Source organism: Vicugna pacos, chromosome 31, assembly GCF_048564905.1.
Source record: "Vicugna pacos chromosome 31, VicPac4, whole genome shotgun sequence".
NCBI lineage: Eukaryota > Metazoa > Chordata > Mammalia > Artiodactyla > Camelidae > Vicugna > Vicugna pacos.
In genome coordinates this window covers 16,362,956-16,379,696 of record NC_133017.1, presented here as the reverse complement: position 1 = coordinate 16,379,696, position 16,741 = coordinate 16,362,956, and the positions used below count along the sequence as shown (strand labels likewise).

The 16,741-nt window shown below is 44.3% G+C and overlaps 1 protein-coding gene across 2 annotated transcripts in view; it reads right to left on the bottom strand.

The window, feature by feature from the left end:
• The window catches only part of KIF13B (kinesin family member 13B), a 165,529-nt gene extending 162,160 nt beyond the window's left edge, over positions 1 to 3,369 (bottom strand). For both annotated transcript variants that reach the window (XM_072952758.1, XM_072952759.1), the window contains exon 1: positions 3,222 to 3,369. In XM_072952758.1, the coding sequence (XP_072808859.1) occupies positions 3,222 to 3,276 (55 nt within the window). In that variant the 5' untranslated portion in view covers positions 3,277 to 3,369. The remainder of the gene's footprint in view (positions 1 to 3,221) is intronic.
• Positions 3,370 to 16,741: the final 13,372 nt, after the last annotated feature.

Below are 16,741 nucleotides of genomic sequence, written 5' to 3'. Positions count from 1 at the left end.
AGACACCTGGCAGGCACTCAATAAGTATTCAATATTTTTAAGCCGCTGAAAGTTATAAAACATCAAATTCCTGAACAGGAGTGTATCACTGATCTAACTAGTGTCATCAATTATGCTTGTAAAGCTTTCGGCTCATTTAATAATTAGATTGGTTAATAATGTATGAACGGGTGTTCCTTACAGTATACAGAACACAGCCAGGTTACCTGATGAGCAGAACAAGTCTGAAAGATGATGTGAAAAGACAAATAGAACTTCCTGATCTCATGACAAAATAAGCTTAACCCCTTCTACTTCAGCTGTTTAAGTCTGTATTTTAGATGAAGAAAGGCCAAAAAAGGTGTAATATTACAACAATGTACAATTACATATGCATGTGAATACAAACTGGAATGAAAATAAGAAAATAAGTGTGAATGATAAGATGGATGAATGTCAGAGACTTTTTCCTTTTTATTTTTTGTTTTGTTAGTATAATGTTAGAATGTATAAGAAAAATATTCCTGACAAAAGCACATTCATCAGTCATTACAATTCTTGCTACTACTGAACTAGGGCCTAATGCTTTATGTTCAAATAACGAAGTTTCCCAAACCCACAAATAATTCAGCAAAAAAGACTGAAACACTCTTACTTCCATGATAAATGTTAAATTATAAACCAACTATCTACCTTAACACCTAAGCACAGTCAGAAACTCAGCAGTACATTAGGAGCTTCTTGCAAATTGCAGACTTTCCTCAAAAAGTAGCTAATATGATTCCAAATATCAGTCTATAGAGTAAAACTTATCATCCCCAAAACCTATTCTCATCTCATTTTCATTGGTGATGAGTGATTTCTGAGGTTGCTTCCTGCACTAACCTGCTAAGAGAGAAATTATGACAAAATTTACTATTCATCATAATTATATACCATTACTCAATACATTAATTTTCCCAGAAGTAATAATTGGCCAAAGTATTAACTTTTTTCCAAAATGACTGGAAGGAATATGGCTGTGTTTTAGACTTTTTAAGTAAACTCTATTTAACAGTTTAAAAACCACTGGCTTTAGAATTCCACTATATCGTATTCCACAATAACCTCTAGATTTATGTAAATAACTACTTTAGAACAAAACAGAAATAGAACTAATTTTAATTATCTGTAGTAACCATGGGAAAAAAAAAAGTCCACGTGCACTCAAGAAATACAAGGCTAAGTAAGAGATGGCACTAAATAAATGAGGAGGCAGTTTACCACAAATAATGCACTTATATTTATAGGGTAATGGATCCATGCTTAAACCTTAATTTTAAAATGAGTTCAGCCAAAGGAACAGCCATCATCTACTCCATAGCTAAAAAGATTATTCTATGCATCCCTTGAAACTCTGATACTGACAATTACTAGAATTTAATCAATGATAATTTATAAGTAAAAGTACTTCCCCTGGAAAGCTGAAACTCAAGGTGGAGGGGGAGGTGAAGGATTTTAATTATTTGAGATTGGCTTTTGGTGGTGGCTGATTAGCTGCCTCTTTTTAGCACTGACATTTCCAAGTTTTTCGTGAACAGGAAATTTTTTTTTTAATGTGCTGAGATCATCCGTTCAGAATCAAATCCCAGATCAGTTGTGTCTTCTGTGGCTTGGTGCTATGTTTTGTTTTTAATTACTGTGATGGTAATAAATTTGAGGTGAATTTAAATAAAGCTGCCTGAACACCTTAAGACCAGAAGCTTTGGAAAACTTTCAGAGTTCATCTAGGTTCTTTCATTTTGTCAGAGTATGGAATTAGTGAGGCAAAGACTGAAGACCCAAAACGTGCACTAGTTGAGAACTTAAAGTAATTAAGTTCTTAGCGAAATTTCTTCTGTGTCATCTGACAGCCTTAAGCCGACCTAGCAGGGACAGGAGGAATCATCAACTCAAAAAAAAAAACCTTTCAAGAGAACAAACCAACAAAGCACATGTCAACCTGTTGATCTGCGTATCTCAATATACACAAAAGACAGCAAAGAAAACTGGAAAACAGCTCAACTGCTACACAGACTTAAGACAACACTTGATCATGAACAAAGAAGTTGCAAAAACGACTTAGAAAATAATTCTGGTACTTACACGAATGATTCGGATTAGTTACAGCCTTGTAAATTGAAAAGTCATTTCCTGGGACCATAATGATTCCAATAGTACCACTTGGTATAAGAGTTTTCAGTATCTCATTTAAAGTAACTTGCCCAGTCACGCAGCTAGTTACGTATTACAGCCAAGGCCTGGCCCACCTCCTCTTCTAACTTCGAGTAGGGGTTTTCTCTATTCCATCTGACTGTCTAAAGAGGATTTAAAATGTACTCGGTTTATCTTTCTCTACCCTCCCTGCAGAATTGAGAATGTCTGAAAGATACAATTTCACAAGAATCTTGGCACCTAAACTATTTATTGTTGAGAGATGACGAATATGACTTCAAGCAAAAACAAAACTTTCTCAACAGTCAAAAAAAGCGGGGGGCGGGGGTCTCCTCTACCCAAGTTCAACCAAAGTAAGGAGGGGCGGGAAATCTCTACCCAAGTTCAAAGTATTTGCAACTCTTTATGGCTGTCCGGGTTAAAGGAACATAAAGTGAAAATCCAAGAGGAAGGACTTCTGCACTTGAGCGCTTTCTCAGGAGGAAACCAAATTCCCTGCCCTTCTTCCTGCCGCCGCGGGCCACAAGGGTGCAGGGCTGGGGCGCCTGGGCCACCGACATGGGGCCTCGGGGACCCCGGCTGTCCCGGCCAAGCGGGGGGTGGGGGTGAGGACCCCAGGGGCGGGGGCCGCTCTGACAGCTGGCGGGCCGAGAGCGGGGACGCCGCGGGCGCGGGACGAGGGCCGAGTAGGAGGAGGGGGAAGCGAGCCGGGGGAGCGGGACGCGGTCGCCCTCCTGGAAGGGCAGGGAGACGAGAGGGCGAAAGGGCGGCGGGGCGCGCGCGCCGGCGGAAGGGGCAGCGGCCCGGGACGTGGGGCCCGCGGCGGCGCGGGACGCTGTGCGGGCGAGGGGAGGGGCGTCCCGCGCAGGCGGGGCGGGCGCGGGGAACCAGGTTTCGGGGTGCGCGGGCCGCTCCCCGCTGCCCGGACGCGGACTCCAGGGGCGGGGCCGGCCGGACCCCACACGGCGGCGGCGGCGGCGGCGAGGGGAAGGGCGCGCCAGGCACCTGCCGCCTCAGCCGCGGCGGCCCCAGGCGGGCTCGGCGCTCACCTCTTCGGTTCATGGGCCGGATCCGGACGGCCACTTTCACTTTGGAGTCCCCCATCCTGCCGCTGCCGAGGCCCTCGCTCGGCTTCCGTCTGCCGCGGCCACCGGGCAACTCTTCGGGGCTGACCGGGCGGGAGGGGGCTGCGGGCGAGAGGGGCGGGCCCGGGGGCGGGCCCGGGGAGGGGCGGGGCTGGCCACGGGGCTCGGAGTGCGCCCGCTGCATGACGGGACTTCGAGTTCCCGAAGGGGGCCGTGGGCGGGGCGGCAGAGCTCGGGGCGGGCTTCCCCGGCTGGAGCCCCTGAGTGCCGCTCTGCTTCTGCACCCCTCTTACCCTCGCAGTTAGTTAGCGCTGAGACGCAAGCTGTCGTTGAGCCTCACCTGGAAACAAACAGTTGACTAGGTAGCATTGGAGACCTTGCGACCTCTCCAGACCCATTTCCTGCCCATCTTAGTGTTTGATCCCTGGCTCAAATTATTTCCTCTGCCTGGATTGCCCTCCCGGCCTTTTTTGCTGAGCTCATCCTTCAAGATAAGTCAAAAGTTAACCTCTTCTGGAAGTCTTCACAAGTTCACAGGTTACCCTGTACCAACCTACCCCCTCCCCTTTTCCAGTCAAGACCTTGGGCTCTGGCATCATTCTGGGTTCAGATTCGCCCTCGGCACTTTCCAACTGTGTGACCAAGGCAAGTGACTTGACCACTCTGTGCTTCTCTTTTCAGATGTAAAATGAAGACAATAAGAGTGCCTACTTTATAGGATTGTTGTAAGGTTTAATGAGTTAATATAGGTAAAGGTCTTAAAAACTCCCTGGCACATAAGAAGTGCTCAGTAAAGTTACTGTTTTGCTCTGTTACAGCGCTTATGCTGCAACTATTTGTCTCTCCTACCACGGATTCTTTAAGCCACATCTTGTGTGTGTAGCCTAACCTTTAGTACAGACCCAGTGAACATTAATTTCATGAATGAATCAATGAAGCCACAATAAAATGTGCTTTTATTTTTTTAAGCCCTAGCAGAGATGCTAACTAGTGGCCTGTGGGCAAGATCTGGACTGCAAATGTTTTCTGTTTGGCCTAATGATATTGGCCAACACATGAAAATCAGGAGATTTTTACATGCAATACTAGGCCTACATTACATTTTGGAACTACATATTGGAACTGAATAGCAGTGGCCACCTTTATAAAAGGCAGGTCTGCCTGGATCTGTTTACATGATAGAACAGAACTCAGAACCATGTTACAGGTGAATAAATACAGAAAGCTGGCAAGATTTGCCCTTTTACCAACCATCCTTTTGTTGAAAGAGCTTCAATGCAAGCAGAGTTGTCAAAAAGGTTAAAAACACCTTTAAGAGGAATGTAACTCTGACACATAACACAATATGGATGAACCTTGAAGACATTGTGCTAAGTGAAATGAGCCAGACACACATTAAAAAAAAAAAAACAGTGCATGATTGAACTTATATGAGGTACCTAGAATAGGGAAATTCAGAGACAGAAAGTAGCGTGCTGGTTGCCAGGGGCTAGGGGGAGGGGGAGGAATAGGGAGTTAGTGTTTAATGAATCGTTTCCACTTGGGAAGATAAAAAACTTCTGGAGATCGATGGTGCTGATAGTTAAACAACAATGTGAATGTACTTAACACCACTGAACTGTACACCTAAAAATAGTGAAAATGATACATTTGTGTTATATATATTTTACCACAACTAAAAAAAGGTAGAACAGCATATCACTATGTTGTACACCTGAAACTAACATGTCAATTATACCTCAATTAAAAAATAAGTAGTAAAAAAAGGTTAAAAATAGAAAATGTTACCCCAGAAGGTCTTCTTTACAGGAAGGGAATTTCTTTCTTAGGGACACTTATTCTGAGGTTTTAGGAGGGACTGCTCAGCTAGAGAAGTAGTAAGTTGGTTTTAGTACAGTAAATTTTTTTATTTTCACAGCCCAATAAAGTAAACAGAATAAGGGGAACCAATTTAGGATTGTCAGCTTTTTCATTTTACCAGGGAGAGGTAGGGCATACGTCAGTGGTAGAGTGTGTTCTTAACATGCACAAGGTCCTGGGTTCAATCCCTGGTACCTCCACTAAAAATAATAAATAAATAAACCTAATTACCTCCCCCAGCAAAAAAATATTTTTTTAAGAGAAAGCAACACACTTTTAAATAATACATGATTCGAAGAGGAAGTGTTAAGAGAAATGTACAAATATTTTGTGGTGGGGGGAGGGATAAATTGGGAGTTTAGGATTTGCAGATACTACTATATATAAAATAGATGAAAAACAAGTTTAACTGTACAGCACGAACTATATTCAGTATCTTGTAGTAACCTATAATGAAAAGGATCATATGTTCGTATACGTATGACTGAAACATTATACTGTACACCAGAAATTGATGCAACATTGTAATCTGACTATACTTCAACTAAAAAATAAATAAAAATAAATTTTTTAAATCTTAATTGATAAATACTGATTTTGAAAAAAAACTAATTCACAACAGTTGCTGTCCACTATCACTATCATTATTTTTTTTAAAGGCAGTTCACAAAGAATACATATTTCATACTGAAATCATTTGCTCAATGAAAACCTTACTACTGTCCTTTTGCTCTTATTTAGAATTGAAAAAACTTGTCACAGCCCCAGGACTGGTTACTAGAGTTGGGTATCCTGGTCTTAAAACAGATTTCCTATTGACCATCTCGCCACGTGAAGGTTATAACAAATCAAGGTTTGCAACGCGCCCAGGTTCCTGGGCGTCCGCTCTTCACTTTGTACCTCCTTTATAACCTGGTAAATTTTGTTTTTAAAAGGCATGTTCTGATGACAGCTGGAATCTAGCTTTTTAAGCAGAAATAAGGCAGGCAGAAAGAGAGAAGGCGGCCAGTTTCTATGGGAACACTGTGTTCAAATTTAAGCTCAAATTTCAGAGAGGAGAAAACCCCTTAAGAGTTGAAGGAAGGGGTGGATATAATGGGGAAGAGGTGAGGACTTTCTCAAAAGTTCCAAAATCATTTAAGTTGTCCTGGGAACATCTGATGGGAAGAAAATGAGTAGCTTTCCCGGGGAATGTAGAGAAATACCCCTGTGGGCTACTGTCCCTTTTGACCTCTTGTTCACACTAATCTCCCTCTTTTGACTTCTGTAATAATGCTGAGGAGAGAGCCAGAGACTAGGAATGCCTTTATCTTCCAGTAGAAGATCTTCCTGAGATAGTGAGAGAGAAAGGACTTAGATGCGAGTTACAACCTGCAGCCCGGGGGGCTGGGGGACTTTCCCACCAGGTAACTGGAGAGCTGCCCAGTCACCTTGCAGGGGGTGCTGGCTCAGGCTCCAACAGGAGAGGGAAAGTCAAGGTTTCTCTCTTTTCAACTATCAGAGGAAAAAGAGAAAAAGAACTAGTCAATAAAGCACTCCCTTGGACCTTTGTCTTGTAAAGCCAGGACTTAAGAAATCAACCAATATTTATGATAAAGATACTGCAGTCAAGACACTGTTAAGGCAGAGGGTAGAGCTCAGTGGTAGAGCGTGTGCTTAGCATGCACAAGGTCCTAGGTTCAGTCCCTAGTACCTCCATTAAAATAAATAAACAAACCTAATTACCTCCCCTCAAAACTATACATAAACCTTTTTTTTAAAAACTTGAATTTTATCTGTGTTGATAAGAAGTCCTTTGATAATATGCCCTGATCTTTACATATTATTTGATTTCTATTTTACTTTTTTGTTGCTTTTTAAACATATATTTATTATTATTTATTTTTTTAAATTTATTTCCCCTTGACAGGGGCACCGGGGATTAAATACAAGACCTTGTACACACCAAGCATGGGCTCTACCACTGAGCTCTGCCCCCACCCCACCCCTTTTTTATTACTTCGATCCATGGTTTCTGATGGTCCCTGTGCAGGCTGAGGAAGATATTTTGCCCAGTCTTTTCATTATGGGGGAGACCGCCATAATTAAGAGTTGATGAGTGGATCTGAGCAGGGGGTGACCCCTAGAGGCCAGGCTGGACGTACTCTGATACCCTTCTGCCTCCCTGGCCAGAGCAGGGGAGGCATATACGATGGCCACTGGGATGTCTGGGAGGAGCCCCTAGAATGGCCTTTCTGGCCCCCAGGATCTCTGCCTGCCTCTCAGGGGTGGCCCTGCCCTCCACCTCCAGTCCTGAGGTACCAGGGGGGCCCCGAGGCAGGCAGCAACTGCCCCAAAATGCTGCAATAGCCGAGGCTGCAGCAGAACTGGGGAACCTGTCCCCCTCTAATAAGGAAAGCCCACTCTGGCAGGCTGGGTAACAGGCCTCCAATTGAATAATTAATAAAGTTATAAAAATATGAAAAAAAGAATGATGAGAGCTAGCATATTGAATATGCACTATGTGGCAGACACGGTCCCAAGCGTTCTACATCTGTCAACTCACCCATCCTCACCCTAACGCTAGGAAGCCATGACTGTTCCTATCCCCGCATTACAGACCGGGAAACTGGCCCTGGCAGGCTAACTGAAGCTGCCACTGTGCTGCTGTGCTCTGACCCCTTCGCTACAGTCCTTCATGATGTCACATGTCTACGTGCAGATTGTCCAGCCCACCGGAATTGGAAAAGATCTAAATTTCACCATTCTACTTGCCAAAATAGTTTCTAAAACCCCATTATTGTTAAAAAGTGGGAACTGTGTACTCAGTTCTACTTATTACCTTTAAAACGGAGGGAAGGAGCTAATCACTACATCAGGGCAAAAGACGTCTCTCCAGCGTAAATAAGGATTTACCTGCATGCCTGAGACTTCGCTTGCCAGAGCTCTAAGTTTCCCAATTATAATTGTCTCTTCCTGTCTCCCCAGCTACACGGCAAACACAGGAGTGGCTTCTTCAAGTCTCTCAATCACCAGCACCCAGTACAATGCCTGGTACTCAGTCAGGCACATACTACATTTTGGGGAATGAAGATATTAACAACCCAGCACCTTGGTTAACCGCGGACAGGCGAAATGGCTTGCCTCAAGTCACGTAGCTAGAGAGCTGCAGGGTTGGAATGCAAACACAAATTTGATTCCAAGTCTCTGCCGTTTCCATGAAGAAGACCGTCCCTATGAGTCCTCTAACGTATTTTTCATGTTAGCAGTATCTTTCCTATGTCATGCATTTCTAGTGGAATTAGGTCTCAATAATACCATTTATTTTATAGATGTTATTTATCAGTGGCTTATTATGGGCCAGTCATTGTGCTCAGCACCCATTTAATTTTCACAACAATCCCATGAGGTTGGCGCTATTACAGCCTTTGGCATGTAGGCAACTGAGACTTACAAGTTAACTTGTACACTGGGTGAGTAAGAGGTTCCTACATGCAAATTCTGGGTCCTCTTGTGTGTCGTTCCCGGGCCGTCAGACCACTGCCACTACCCCACCCTGCTTCATGTAGCATGTGGTGCTCTGCTGGGTCCCTCAGCCTTGCCTGATACTTTATCCGCCACCCACTCGCAGGGCCACACCTGAATCTTGCCATGATCTAAGACTGCTCCACCTATGAAACTCAATAACTCTCATCCACCACATCAACCTCATCCCACCTGACTCACTCTGCTACTCCCAGGGACCAACACACTGTTCTTAAGCCTCCAGTTCCTCAACTTACCCCTTTCCTCAAGCTCAAGCTCCCTTGGGGGTTCATTTCCCTATTCCTCTAGCCTAAACCTCCCTCTTGACCATGTCATCACCACCACTCATGCCCTGTGAATTCCACAACTCAGGTAACTTCCTTTCCCTCCTGTTTCCAAACTTGGCCAGTGAGATGTTGTGATTTAAAAGAAATAGATATTTGTCATTTCTCATATATATTTGATCTTCAGCCACAGTTGCTTTGCTGGCTTACAACTCCCCAAACCGTTGGAATTTCCTAAGAGTTGAGCGTAATCAAGGTGTCTCTTGTTAAAGGTGACTTTTGGAAAGTGCCTCAGGGTAGGGGTGGATTGCCAGTGAAGCCAACCTGTGATTAGACCTCCAGGGAGGGCAGAAGGGCTGGAGGCTGACTCAATCACCACTGGCCAATGATTTAGTCAACCACGTCTGTGTAATGAAGCCACCATAAAACCACTCAAAAGACAGCTTTTTGGCCTCTTTTCAGAGTTTCCACATGGAGGAACCAGTTTGCACATGGAGGAACCAGTTTCCACATGGGCTGCATGGGCCACCATGCTAGACCCCAAGCTCCATAAGGACAGAACTTCCTTTGGGAACTCGCCCTAGGCATCTCTTCCTCTGAGTATTGATTCATATTCCTTAATATCCTCTTATAATAAGTCGGTAATCTAGTGAGTAAATGTTTTCCTGAGTTTTGTGAGTTGTTCTAGCAAGTTAATCGAACCCAAGGAGAGGGTCATGGAACCTCTGATTTATAGCCAGTTGGTCAGAAGTACAGATAATAACCTGAACTGAGCCCTTTACCTGTGAATTCTGTGGAATCTGATTCTATGTCCGGGTCAATATTGTCAGAATTGAGCTGACACCCTGTTGGTGTCCAAGAATCTTTTGTAGATGTGGGGGAGCCTACACACACACACACACACACACTTTGAAATTGGGTCCAGGAACCCTGCTGAAGGAAGGCACACACCTGCGCACGTTAGTGCCCTCATGAATCTGTGCTTTGATCTCAGCGTGGCCCCCAGCTCCCTCTCCCATTCCTCCAGGGCCTTTACCATCTTTATCACTTTCCCTCAACCCTTAGTCCACTTCTAGTTACCAGCCTCTCTGCCTCCTCCATAGCCGAGATCCCCCAACTAATCCACACTCACTGCCTTCCCTTCCTCACCTGTCATTAGCCGACCAACTATTAGTTCAATCACACTTCCACCCACCCTCCCTCCTCCAATCAACCTGTCATGGCCAGGTGTTCCATTGGTCCTCAAATGACAAACCCGGTAGGATGCCTTTCGGTCTTCATTTTCCTTGACTTCTCTGTGATACTTGGTGTGACTGCCCATCCCCTCCCTGAAGGCCTTGCTTTCTATGTTGTCACTCTGTTCTCCTTGCTTTAATTAATTATTTTAGTCAACAAACTTCCCTACCTCGAGCTTGGCATTATGGCATTAGATGCTGGAGATACGATAAAAAAGACATGGTGACTGTCCTTAAAGACTAAGAAATTTGGTGAGATTCCTGGAAATGTTGTAACTTCTGCAAGTTGTTTTGCTGCCTCCTTGTTTCTCCGTCCTGGGCGGGAACCCCCTTTCAGGACGGTGCGCTGGGAAAGGAGGAACTCAGTGTGCCTGGCTTGGGAGATCATGGCAAAGGCAAAGCCAGGGGCACTCCACCCAATCCCAGATCTCGGGGGAGAGAAGAACCAGTACGCAGAGTGGCAGCTGAACAGTCAAGAAAGTAGGTGTGAGAGAAAGGAGGCAAAGAAACACTCGTCTGCATCAAAGAGTGGCTGCAGGATCATAAATTGCAAAAAGCTCGTCTGGGTTCCTTGACATCGAAAGCCACATCTCTTGGTAGGGAGGGTATAGCTCAGTGGTAGAGCGCATGCTTAGCAGGCGTGAGGTCCTGGGTCCGATACCCAGTACCTCCATTAAAAAATTTAAAAAAAAACCAGCAAAAATCCCCAGCCACCTCTCTTGTGCCTGTTTGCTCCATTGCCATTGCCACCATCCTTTTCTAAGTCTTCTTGCCTTCAAAGCCTCTGCATGACCCCTCCCCAAAAGACACCTCTGGGCAGGAAGTATCACTCCATCCTGTGTTCGGGATTTACTCCGGAGTTACAGAAATGCATTTCTCCTGAACGTGTAAAGCCACAATTCCGGGGCTTAGGCGGCTGTGTGGAACTGGCTTGGATTTTGAGAGATTTCAGTGTTTGGAAGGGTCCTTCTGGGTGTTGGAGGTAAAAGGTATCCCCTGACGTGTGCTAGCTAGGCTGGACCCAGGCAAGGCCCCCTCGCCCTGGGGTCTCACTTGGAATGAGGTGGGGCTTATGAACCCCAGAGGGTGAGGTGCCCCTTGTGAGCATCTACACATCAGGTGCCTTTCTGTTGTCGCCTTGTGCCTACTAAAATTTTTTTCAATGTATGTGTATTTGACCTATGCTAGGGAGAAGCAGAGGAAGGGACTTTTTGGCAGAGCTTTGAAAGGGAAGAAGTCTGCCTCTGAGGCCAATGTGGTGAAGGCAGTGGGGACGGGGGAAAGACCACAACCGGAGTCAAATCAGAAGTGAAGATCTGAGATCACTGGGCTCTGCTCCAGGAGAGTCCTCTCTTCATATTAACCTCACAGCCCTGGGTTTTACTTTATTACAGAAGGTGGCATCCTCTCACACGCCCCTCACCGCTGGCGGTCTCTCTTACCCCAGGCTTCTGCTTTGGTTGCTCTCACTCACGGTGCTACCTGCCCTAGGATGTCCTCCTTACCTCTGCCAATTAACATCCTCAAGCCCTGTTTTCTTCGTAATGTCCTCCTTCGTTAATCCTACACAAGATAATATTCCTTTCTGGAAGCTTCTAGCTCTATGCCACACGAGCAGCGATGACTGGCTGACCTAAGTGATGTGTGTAGGTCTCATCTCCTCTAGTTAGGTGGAGAGCTCAGTAGCAGAGAAGCCGTGTTCCCCGGTATTGCTCCAAGCACAGCGAACGCCACCTATGCTAAGAGACTGGATTCTTCCAATTTAAAAGGCACAGAGTGGAAAAGCCAGGACGCAAGAGAAGGGCTTTACGTTAATTGTTTTGAGTGATTATTCTAGAGGAACAAGAAATCCCAGGAATAAAATAAGCATGAGTGGAGGGGTGGAAGGTCTTTAAAACATCGCCTTGCCCACTTTATCGAGGAAATATAAGCCCCTCCTTGTCTCTGAAGATCCAGAACTAAAAGCCTTCCCCAAACGCACAGATATCACTCTAAACTCCCCCAGAGTGTTCACTATCTGTACAAACATAAACCTTCCCCCTTTGTTGGAAAGTGTCTCTAAAGGACAACATCAGTAATGAATCTCTGATCCGCGAGTTCGTCTCCATCAATCATTTAGGGACAGAGGTCAGGGGAGGGTGTTCTTTTGGTATTATTCCAGGCAGATTGTACAGTTCAGGCCCCATTAGTGAGCACAAAAGGACGTCCATAAAATATTCATAGGCTGCGGTGCAAACACACTGGCGGTTTAGGGGACCCACCGCCTAAGGGATTCGATTAGTCAGATCTACAGCTGTTTACTCCTTTAAGCTCAGAGGTTTCCACAGCTCATCCACAAATCTGATTGAGAACTGAAAGGGATTTTTTGAAACCACAAGAGAAAGGGTGGCGTAAGCTGGATGTAAAGTATTTTGCCCAGGTCTCCCAGCCTGAGGAAAAAGGAACTGACTTCTCCCAATGAGGGCTGTCTGGAGGAGGAGCAAACATGGGAGAAAGTTAGAGTTGGAAGAAGAAGAAATCTCCCAGAAAAGTACCTGGGGAGGAACCCCTGGGGTGAAAAACATGCTTCTCTCCTTTATTCATTGTGAATATTTTTATCACATATAATTCCATACTTGATTGTATATGTAATCAATGCAGGATACTCGCCTGATAAGGAATCAAAAGGTGAGGATGACACACTCAACCTGTCTGGGTTAGAATCTCCTTGAAGATAATTATGCTGTTACGATGGAAGAAAATGTCCATCCAGTGCCTCCTTAGATATCGCAGGTGATTAAGGTCCTGTTTTCCCAGGGAGGGTGTTATTTATTGCAGCTGCAGGTGGGTGGGGCGGATGCCTGAGCCTCGCTGGGGAGAGAGAAGGATCCTTCTGAGTCACCCCAGATTCAGATCCAGAAGGTGTCACCTCTGCTGGAAGTGTGAAGGTGGGGGCGCCAAACCCCTGATGCTGGAGGGAAGAGAAAGGCAGAGGAAAGGGCCCAGGCTGGGATGGCTGCCTCTTGTGGTCTTAATCTTCTAGACACTGGGCATGAAGTGGTTAAAGAGAAACCCAAGGCAGCTGCAGCCCCGGGCTCTGTAATAGCAAGTATCACCGAGTTCATTTTGCCCTGCCACCAAGGGAGACTTTTTTCAGCTGAGACCCGATCTGGAAGCTGTTCTGCCCACTAGAAAGCCAGGGGCAGTACAACCTCCCAGTGCCACAGTGTGACCCACAGGCAGCTGAGCAAGGCCCAGGACAGAGCCGGGAAGCTGCAGCCACACGTTAGCACCAGCTATGGGAGGAGAGCAAAACCTCTTTAGACAGAACAATGCAGCCATCCTCCACCAATATAACTTCCAGACAGATGCAAGGCTTACCTGGAAAAACCTGAAAAACGAGAGGAAAGTAAGAGTGAATACTGAGCTGAGCTCAAGCAAAGAAAGAAGTCATCAGTTGTAGAAAAAGTACTGAGAAACTTGCTCAAGCTCTACGGGTGGAGCCTGGGTCCCTGCTACACCAGAGCCTTACTCTTCACCCTGCACAAAATTGCTTCTTTAAGGAGAAAACCAAAACAGGTCATTTGGAAAGCAATGATTTCTAAAGTGTGCCCTCTCCCCCCAGATTCACCAAAAACAGAAAGAGCAAGCAACAAATAGGGAAGGCTTGGCAACATATGACAGACATAGAGTTCTAGCACTAAAGAAGACATTAAAAACAGAAACCAGAAAGAGACCAGTGGAAGGTAACAGGCTGTTTCCTCAGGGAAAAGTGTGGACAATGCTTAAGATACACAAACGTAATGCTTTTAAAAAGGAGAGTATAAATACAATAGGACTAATTAAACAAATGTTAACCTGCATTTAACGAAAAAGCACAGTGGGGGAGTGTAGCTCAGTGGTAGAGTGCATGGTTAGCGTGCATGGGGACGAGGTCCTGGGTTCGATCGCCAAGTGCCGCCATTAAAACAAACAAATAAATAAACCTTATTACCACCCCCCCACATAAAAAATGCAGAGACATGGTTTTTTTTGCATAATACCATAGGATATTTTTACTCTTTCTGTTTCCTTTTGCAATAACTTAGAGCATCCTTCTTTGCTTTTATGCTTCCCAAAACTGTTCATCCACTTTGTATCGACACGCTTGCTTTGGTAGGTCAGCTCTTTGTCAGCAATGTCCTTTACATCTATAAATCCATCGTGTAGATGATCCATACTGAAAACAGTGATCATTTGTGACACTCCAGAACACCTTGCATAACATCCTAAATTAAATCTCTCTCAAGGAAAGTGATTTTAAAGCATGGGTGTAATCTGAGCTCGTGAAGCCAACACTGGATTCCAAATAAGTTACAATTTTAGTAAAGAAATGAGAGTCCTGTTTAACTTGGTCGCCCTTTTTTTGGTGACTTTTTTTTTTTTGAGTTCTGAAGCAGTCTTATTTCTAAAAAATGCCTTATGAAAACTTTTTTCACACCGTATACATGACACTAAGCAATTCCAGTGAACTCAGTTTATCCTTGTCCGGGCTCTATGGCCTCTTCAAAGATGATCAAACACTTTTGGAGAAACAGCATACAAATTTCTGTTCTACAGTAATCCTTTTTCCCATTCTTATTCTCACTGTATTTTCAAATCAGAGAAGTATAGCCTTCTTGTCCCTCGTTTTGAAAATATAATTTTACAGAGAATATTCAATATCTTTTTTTCAGCCAGCAGCAAAGATAGCCATCCTACAGACATCTGTCCAAGAAGGCAATCCCTTTATATTTTTATAAAGTCAAATATCTCATTAAGTAACTCTGCAGCTTTCAAGAAACTGAGAAGTGACTAAAACGTTCATAATGAAAACCTCAATTTCAGAGGTGAGCAAATCACATTCTCTTTAGCAATATAGTGTCTATGGTATACAAAACATTCAGCAGGAAAGATCTTTTGTCATTTGGGAAAGAAAATGTATAGACTGAATGGAATCTGCCAAAATTTACATTTGGACTATCTGCCAAATAGGCAGATAGATAAGCATGGTCCAATGTGCCACTGGATAATATGACAACAATTGTTTCTTCTATGTTTTCTGGAGTTTCATTTGTCTTCATAGAAATCAAGAAGATGATTTAAGATTCCATTTTTCATATCAAAGTACCTCAGAAATAAAAATTTTTTTATTTTGATGAGGAGGGAAAAAAATTTCCTCTACCCTCTTACATTCTGTACCTGAGGCCTGTGAGTTAAACTGGCCAAAGACAGATTAACAGGAGAAAAGACACATTTTTTATTTAATCTTTATATGCACAGGAGTTCACAGAAAAGAAGTGAAACCCAAAGAAACAATTAGACCATTTTAACAAAGGAAAGGACATTTGGGCTTCAGGGATGATAAATCATAGGGATGTGACTAGGAACTAGATGGGGAAATAGTTACTTTGGCAAGGTCTTTTTATGCAAATTCATCTCAGTGTTGAGTCCCTATCTCTGGTGATCAGAGTGCTCTGCCTGGAGCCAGGAGTGGGAGCAGGGGGATCACCTTTCTCAAGGGGAATTGTATGCCTTGCATTCAGGCATATACAAAGAGAGGGCAGGAAGTTCTTCCTGTATCTGCTGTTTCTCAAGTGCCTTTGGCTAAAATAATATGCCAAAGCGGCATATTTAGGGGTGGCATGTCCTGCTCCCCTTCATTGTTACTGATGTGGCTGTGATTTGACCCCTCACTTGATTCCCCGTAGAAAGCATGATGGTTGGTAATTTCTTCCAGAATCAACCCAACATTATAAGAGGCCAGCCAGTACATTTGTTATCAAAATTTCCTCTCCTGTTTTCCCACAGGACACTTTAGTTTTAATCTTTGAATCAGGAAATGTAACTTTACTTGGTTTCATAGAACAATCAAAGGAACAATATGAGAACATGTGTTCCTTAGTGCGGTGTGTGCACACTAAGTCAGAGGCCAGCTCTGTTCCACTGAGCACTGGTGTTTTGGAGACACCAAAAAACTTTTGATTAATTTAGAAGGACTTGCCCGCCTCATCCTAGACTTTTAAGATTTGGTCTCCATCTGTGCCTTTACATCCCCTTCTCTGCCGTGCCCAACCCCAGTGTATTTTGGGCACTTATGTAGTATGCTCTGTTTTGGTGGCTTACCTTCCTAATTACATTCCTGGGTCCTTGCATCTATCATTAAAATGTCATGGTCCTTGGGCCTTAAGCCCTCCCTTTCAGTGACGTCTAGGTCATGCTGCTGTTTGGTATTGTAATCTGAACTCTAAGAAAACAGAATCAAAGTATTCACCATGTTAAAAATTAAACCAGCACTCAGTACAAGCAAATTCTCAATACAAACAAAGTACAAGAGTTAATCCGCACGCAGAATCAAAGACAGACTTAAAGCTCGAGATTATAAGGCACTTGACCTGCACACTTAAGTCATATCACACCCAGGGATGTAACAGTGGATGACCCATTACAGGAACCAAAAATCGCGGTAGCCAACATCGAGAGTCAGTGACCAAGGAGGTGGCTAATCTGTGCCACATCCATTTGACACCAAAAGCAGCGTTGCTTTCAGCCCATAGGGTTTTAGCTTTCTTTCCCCCCAATCTTCCAAACTCATGCCAAAAAC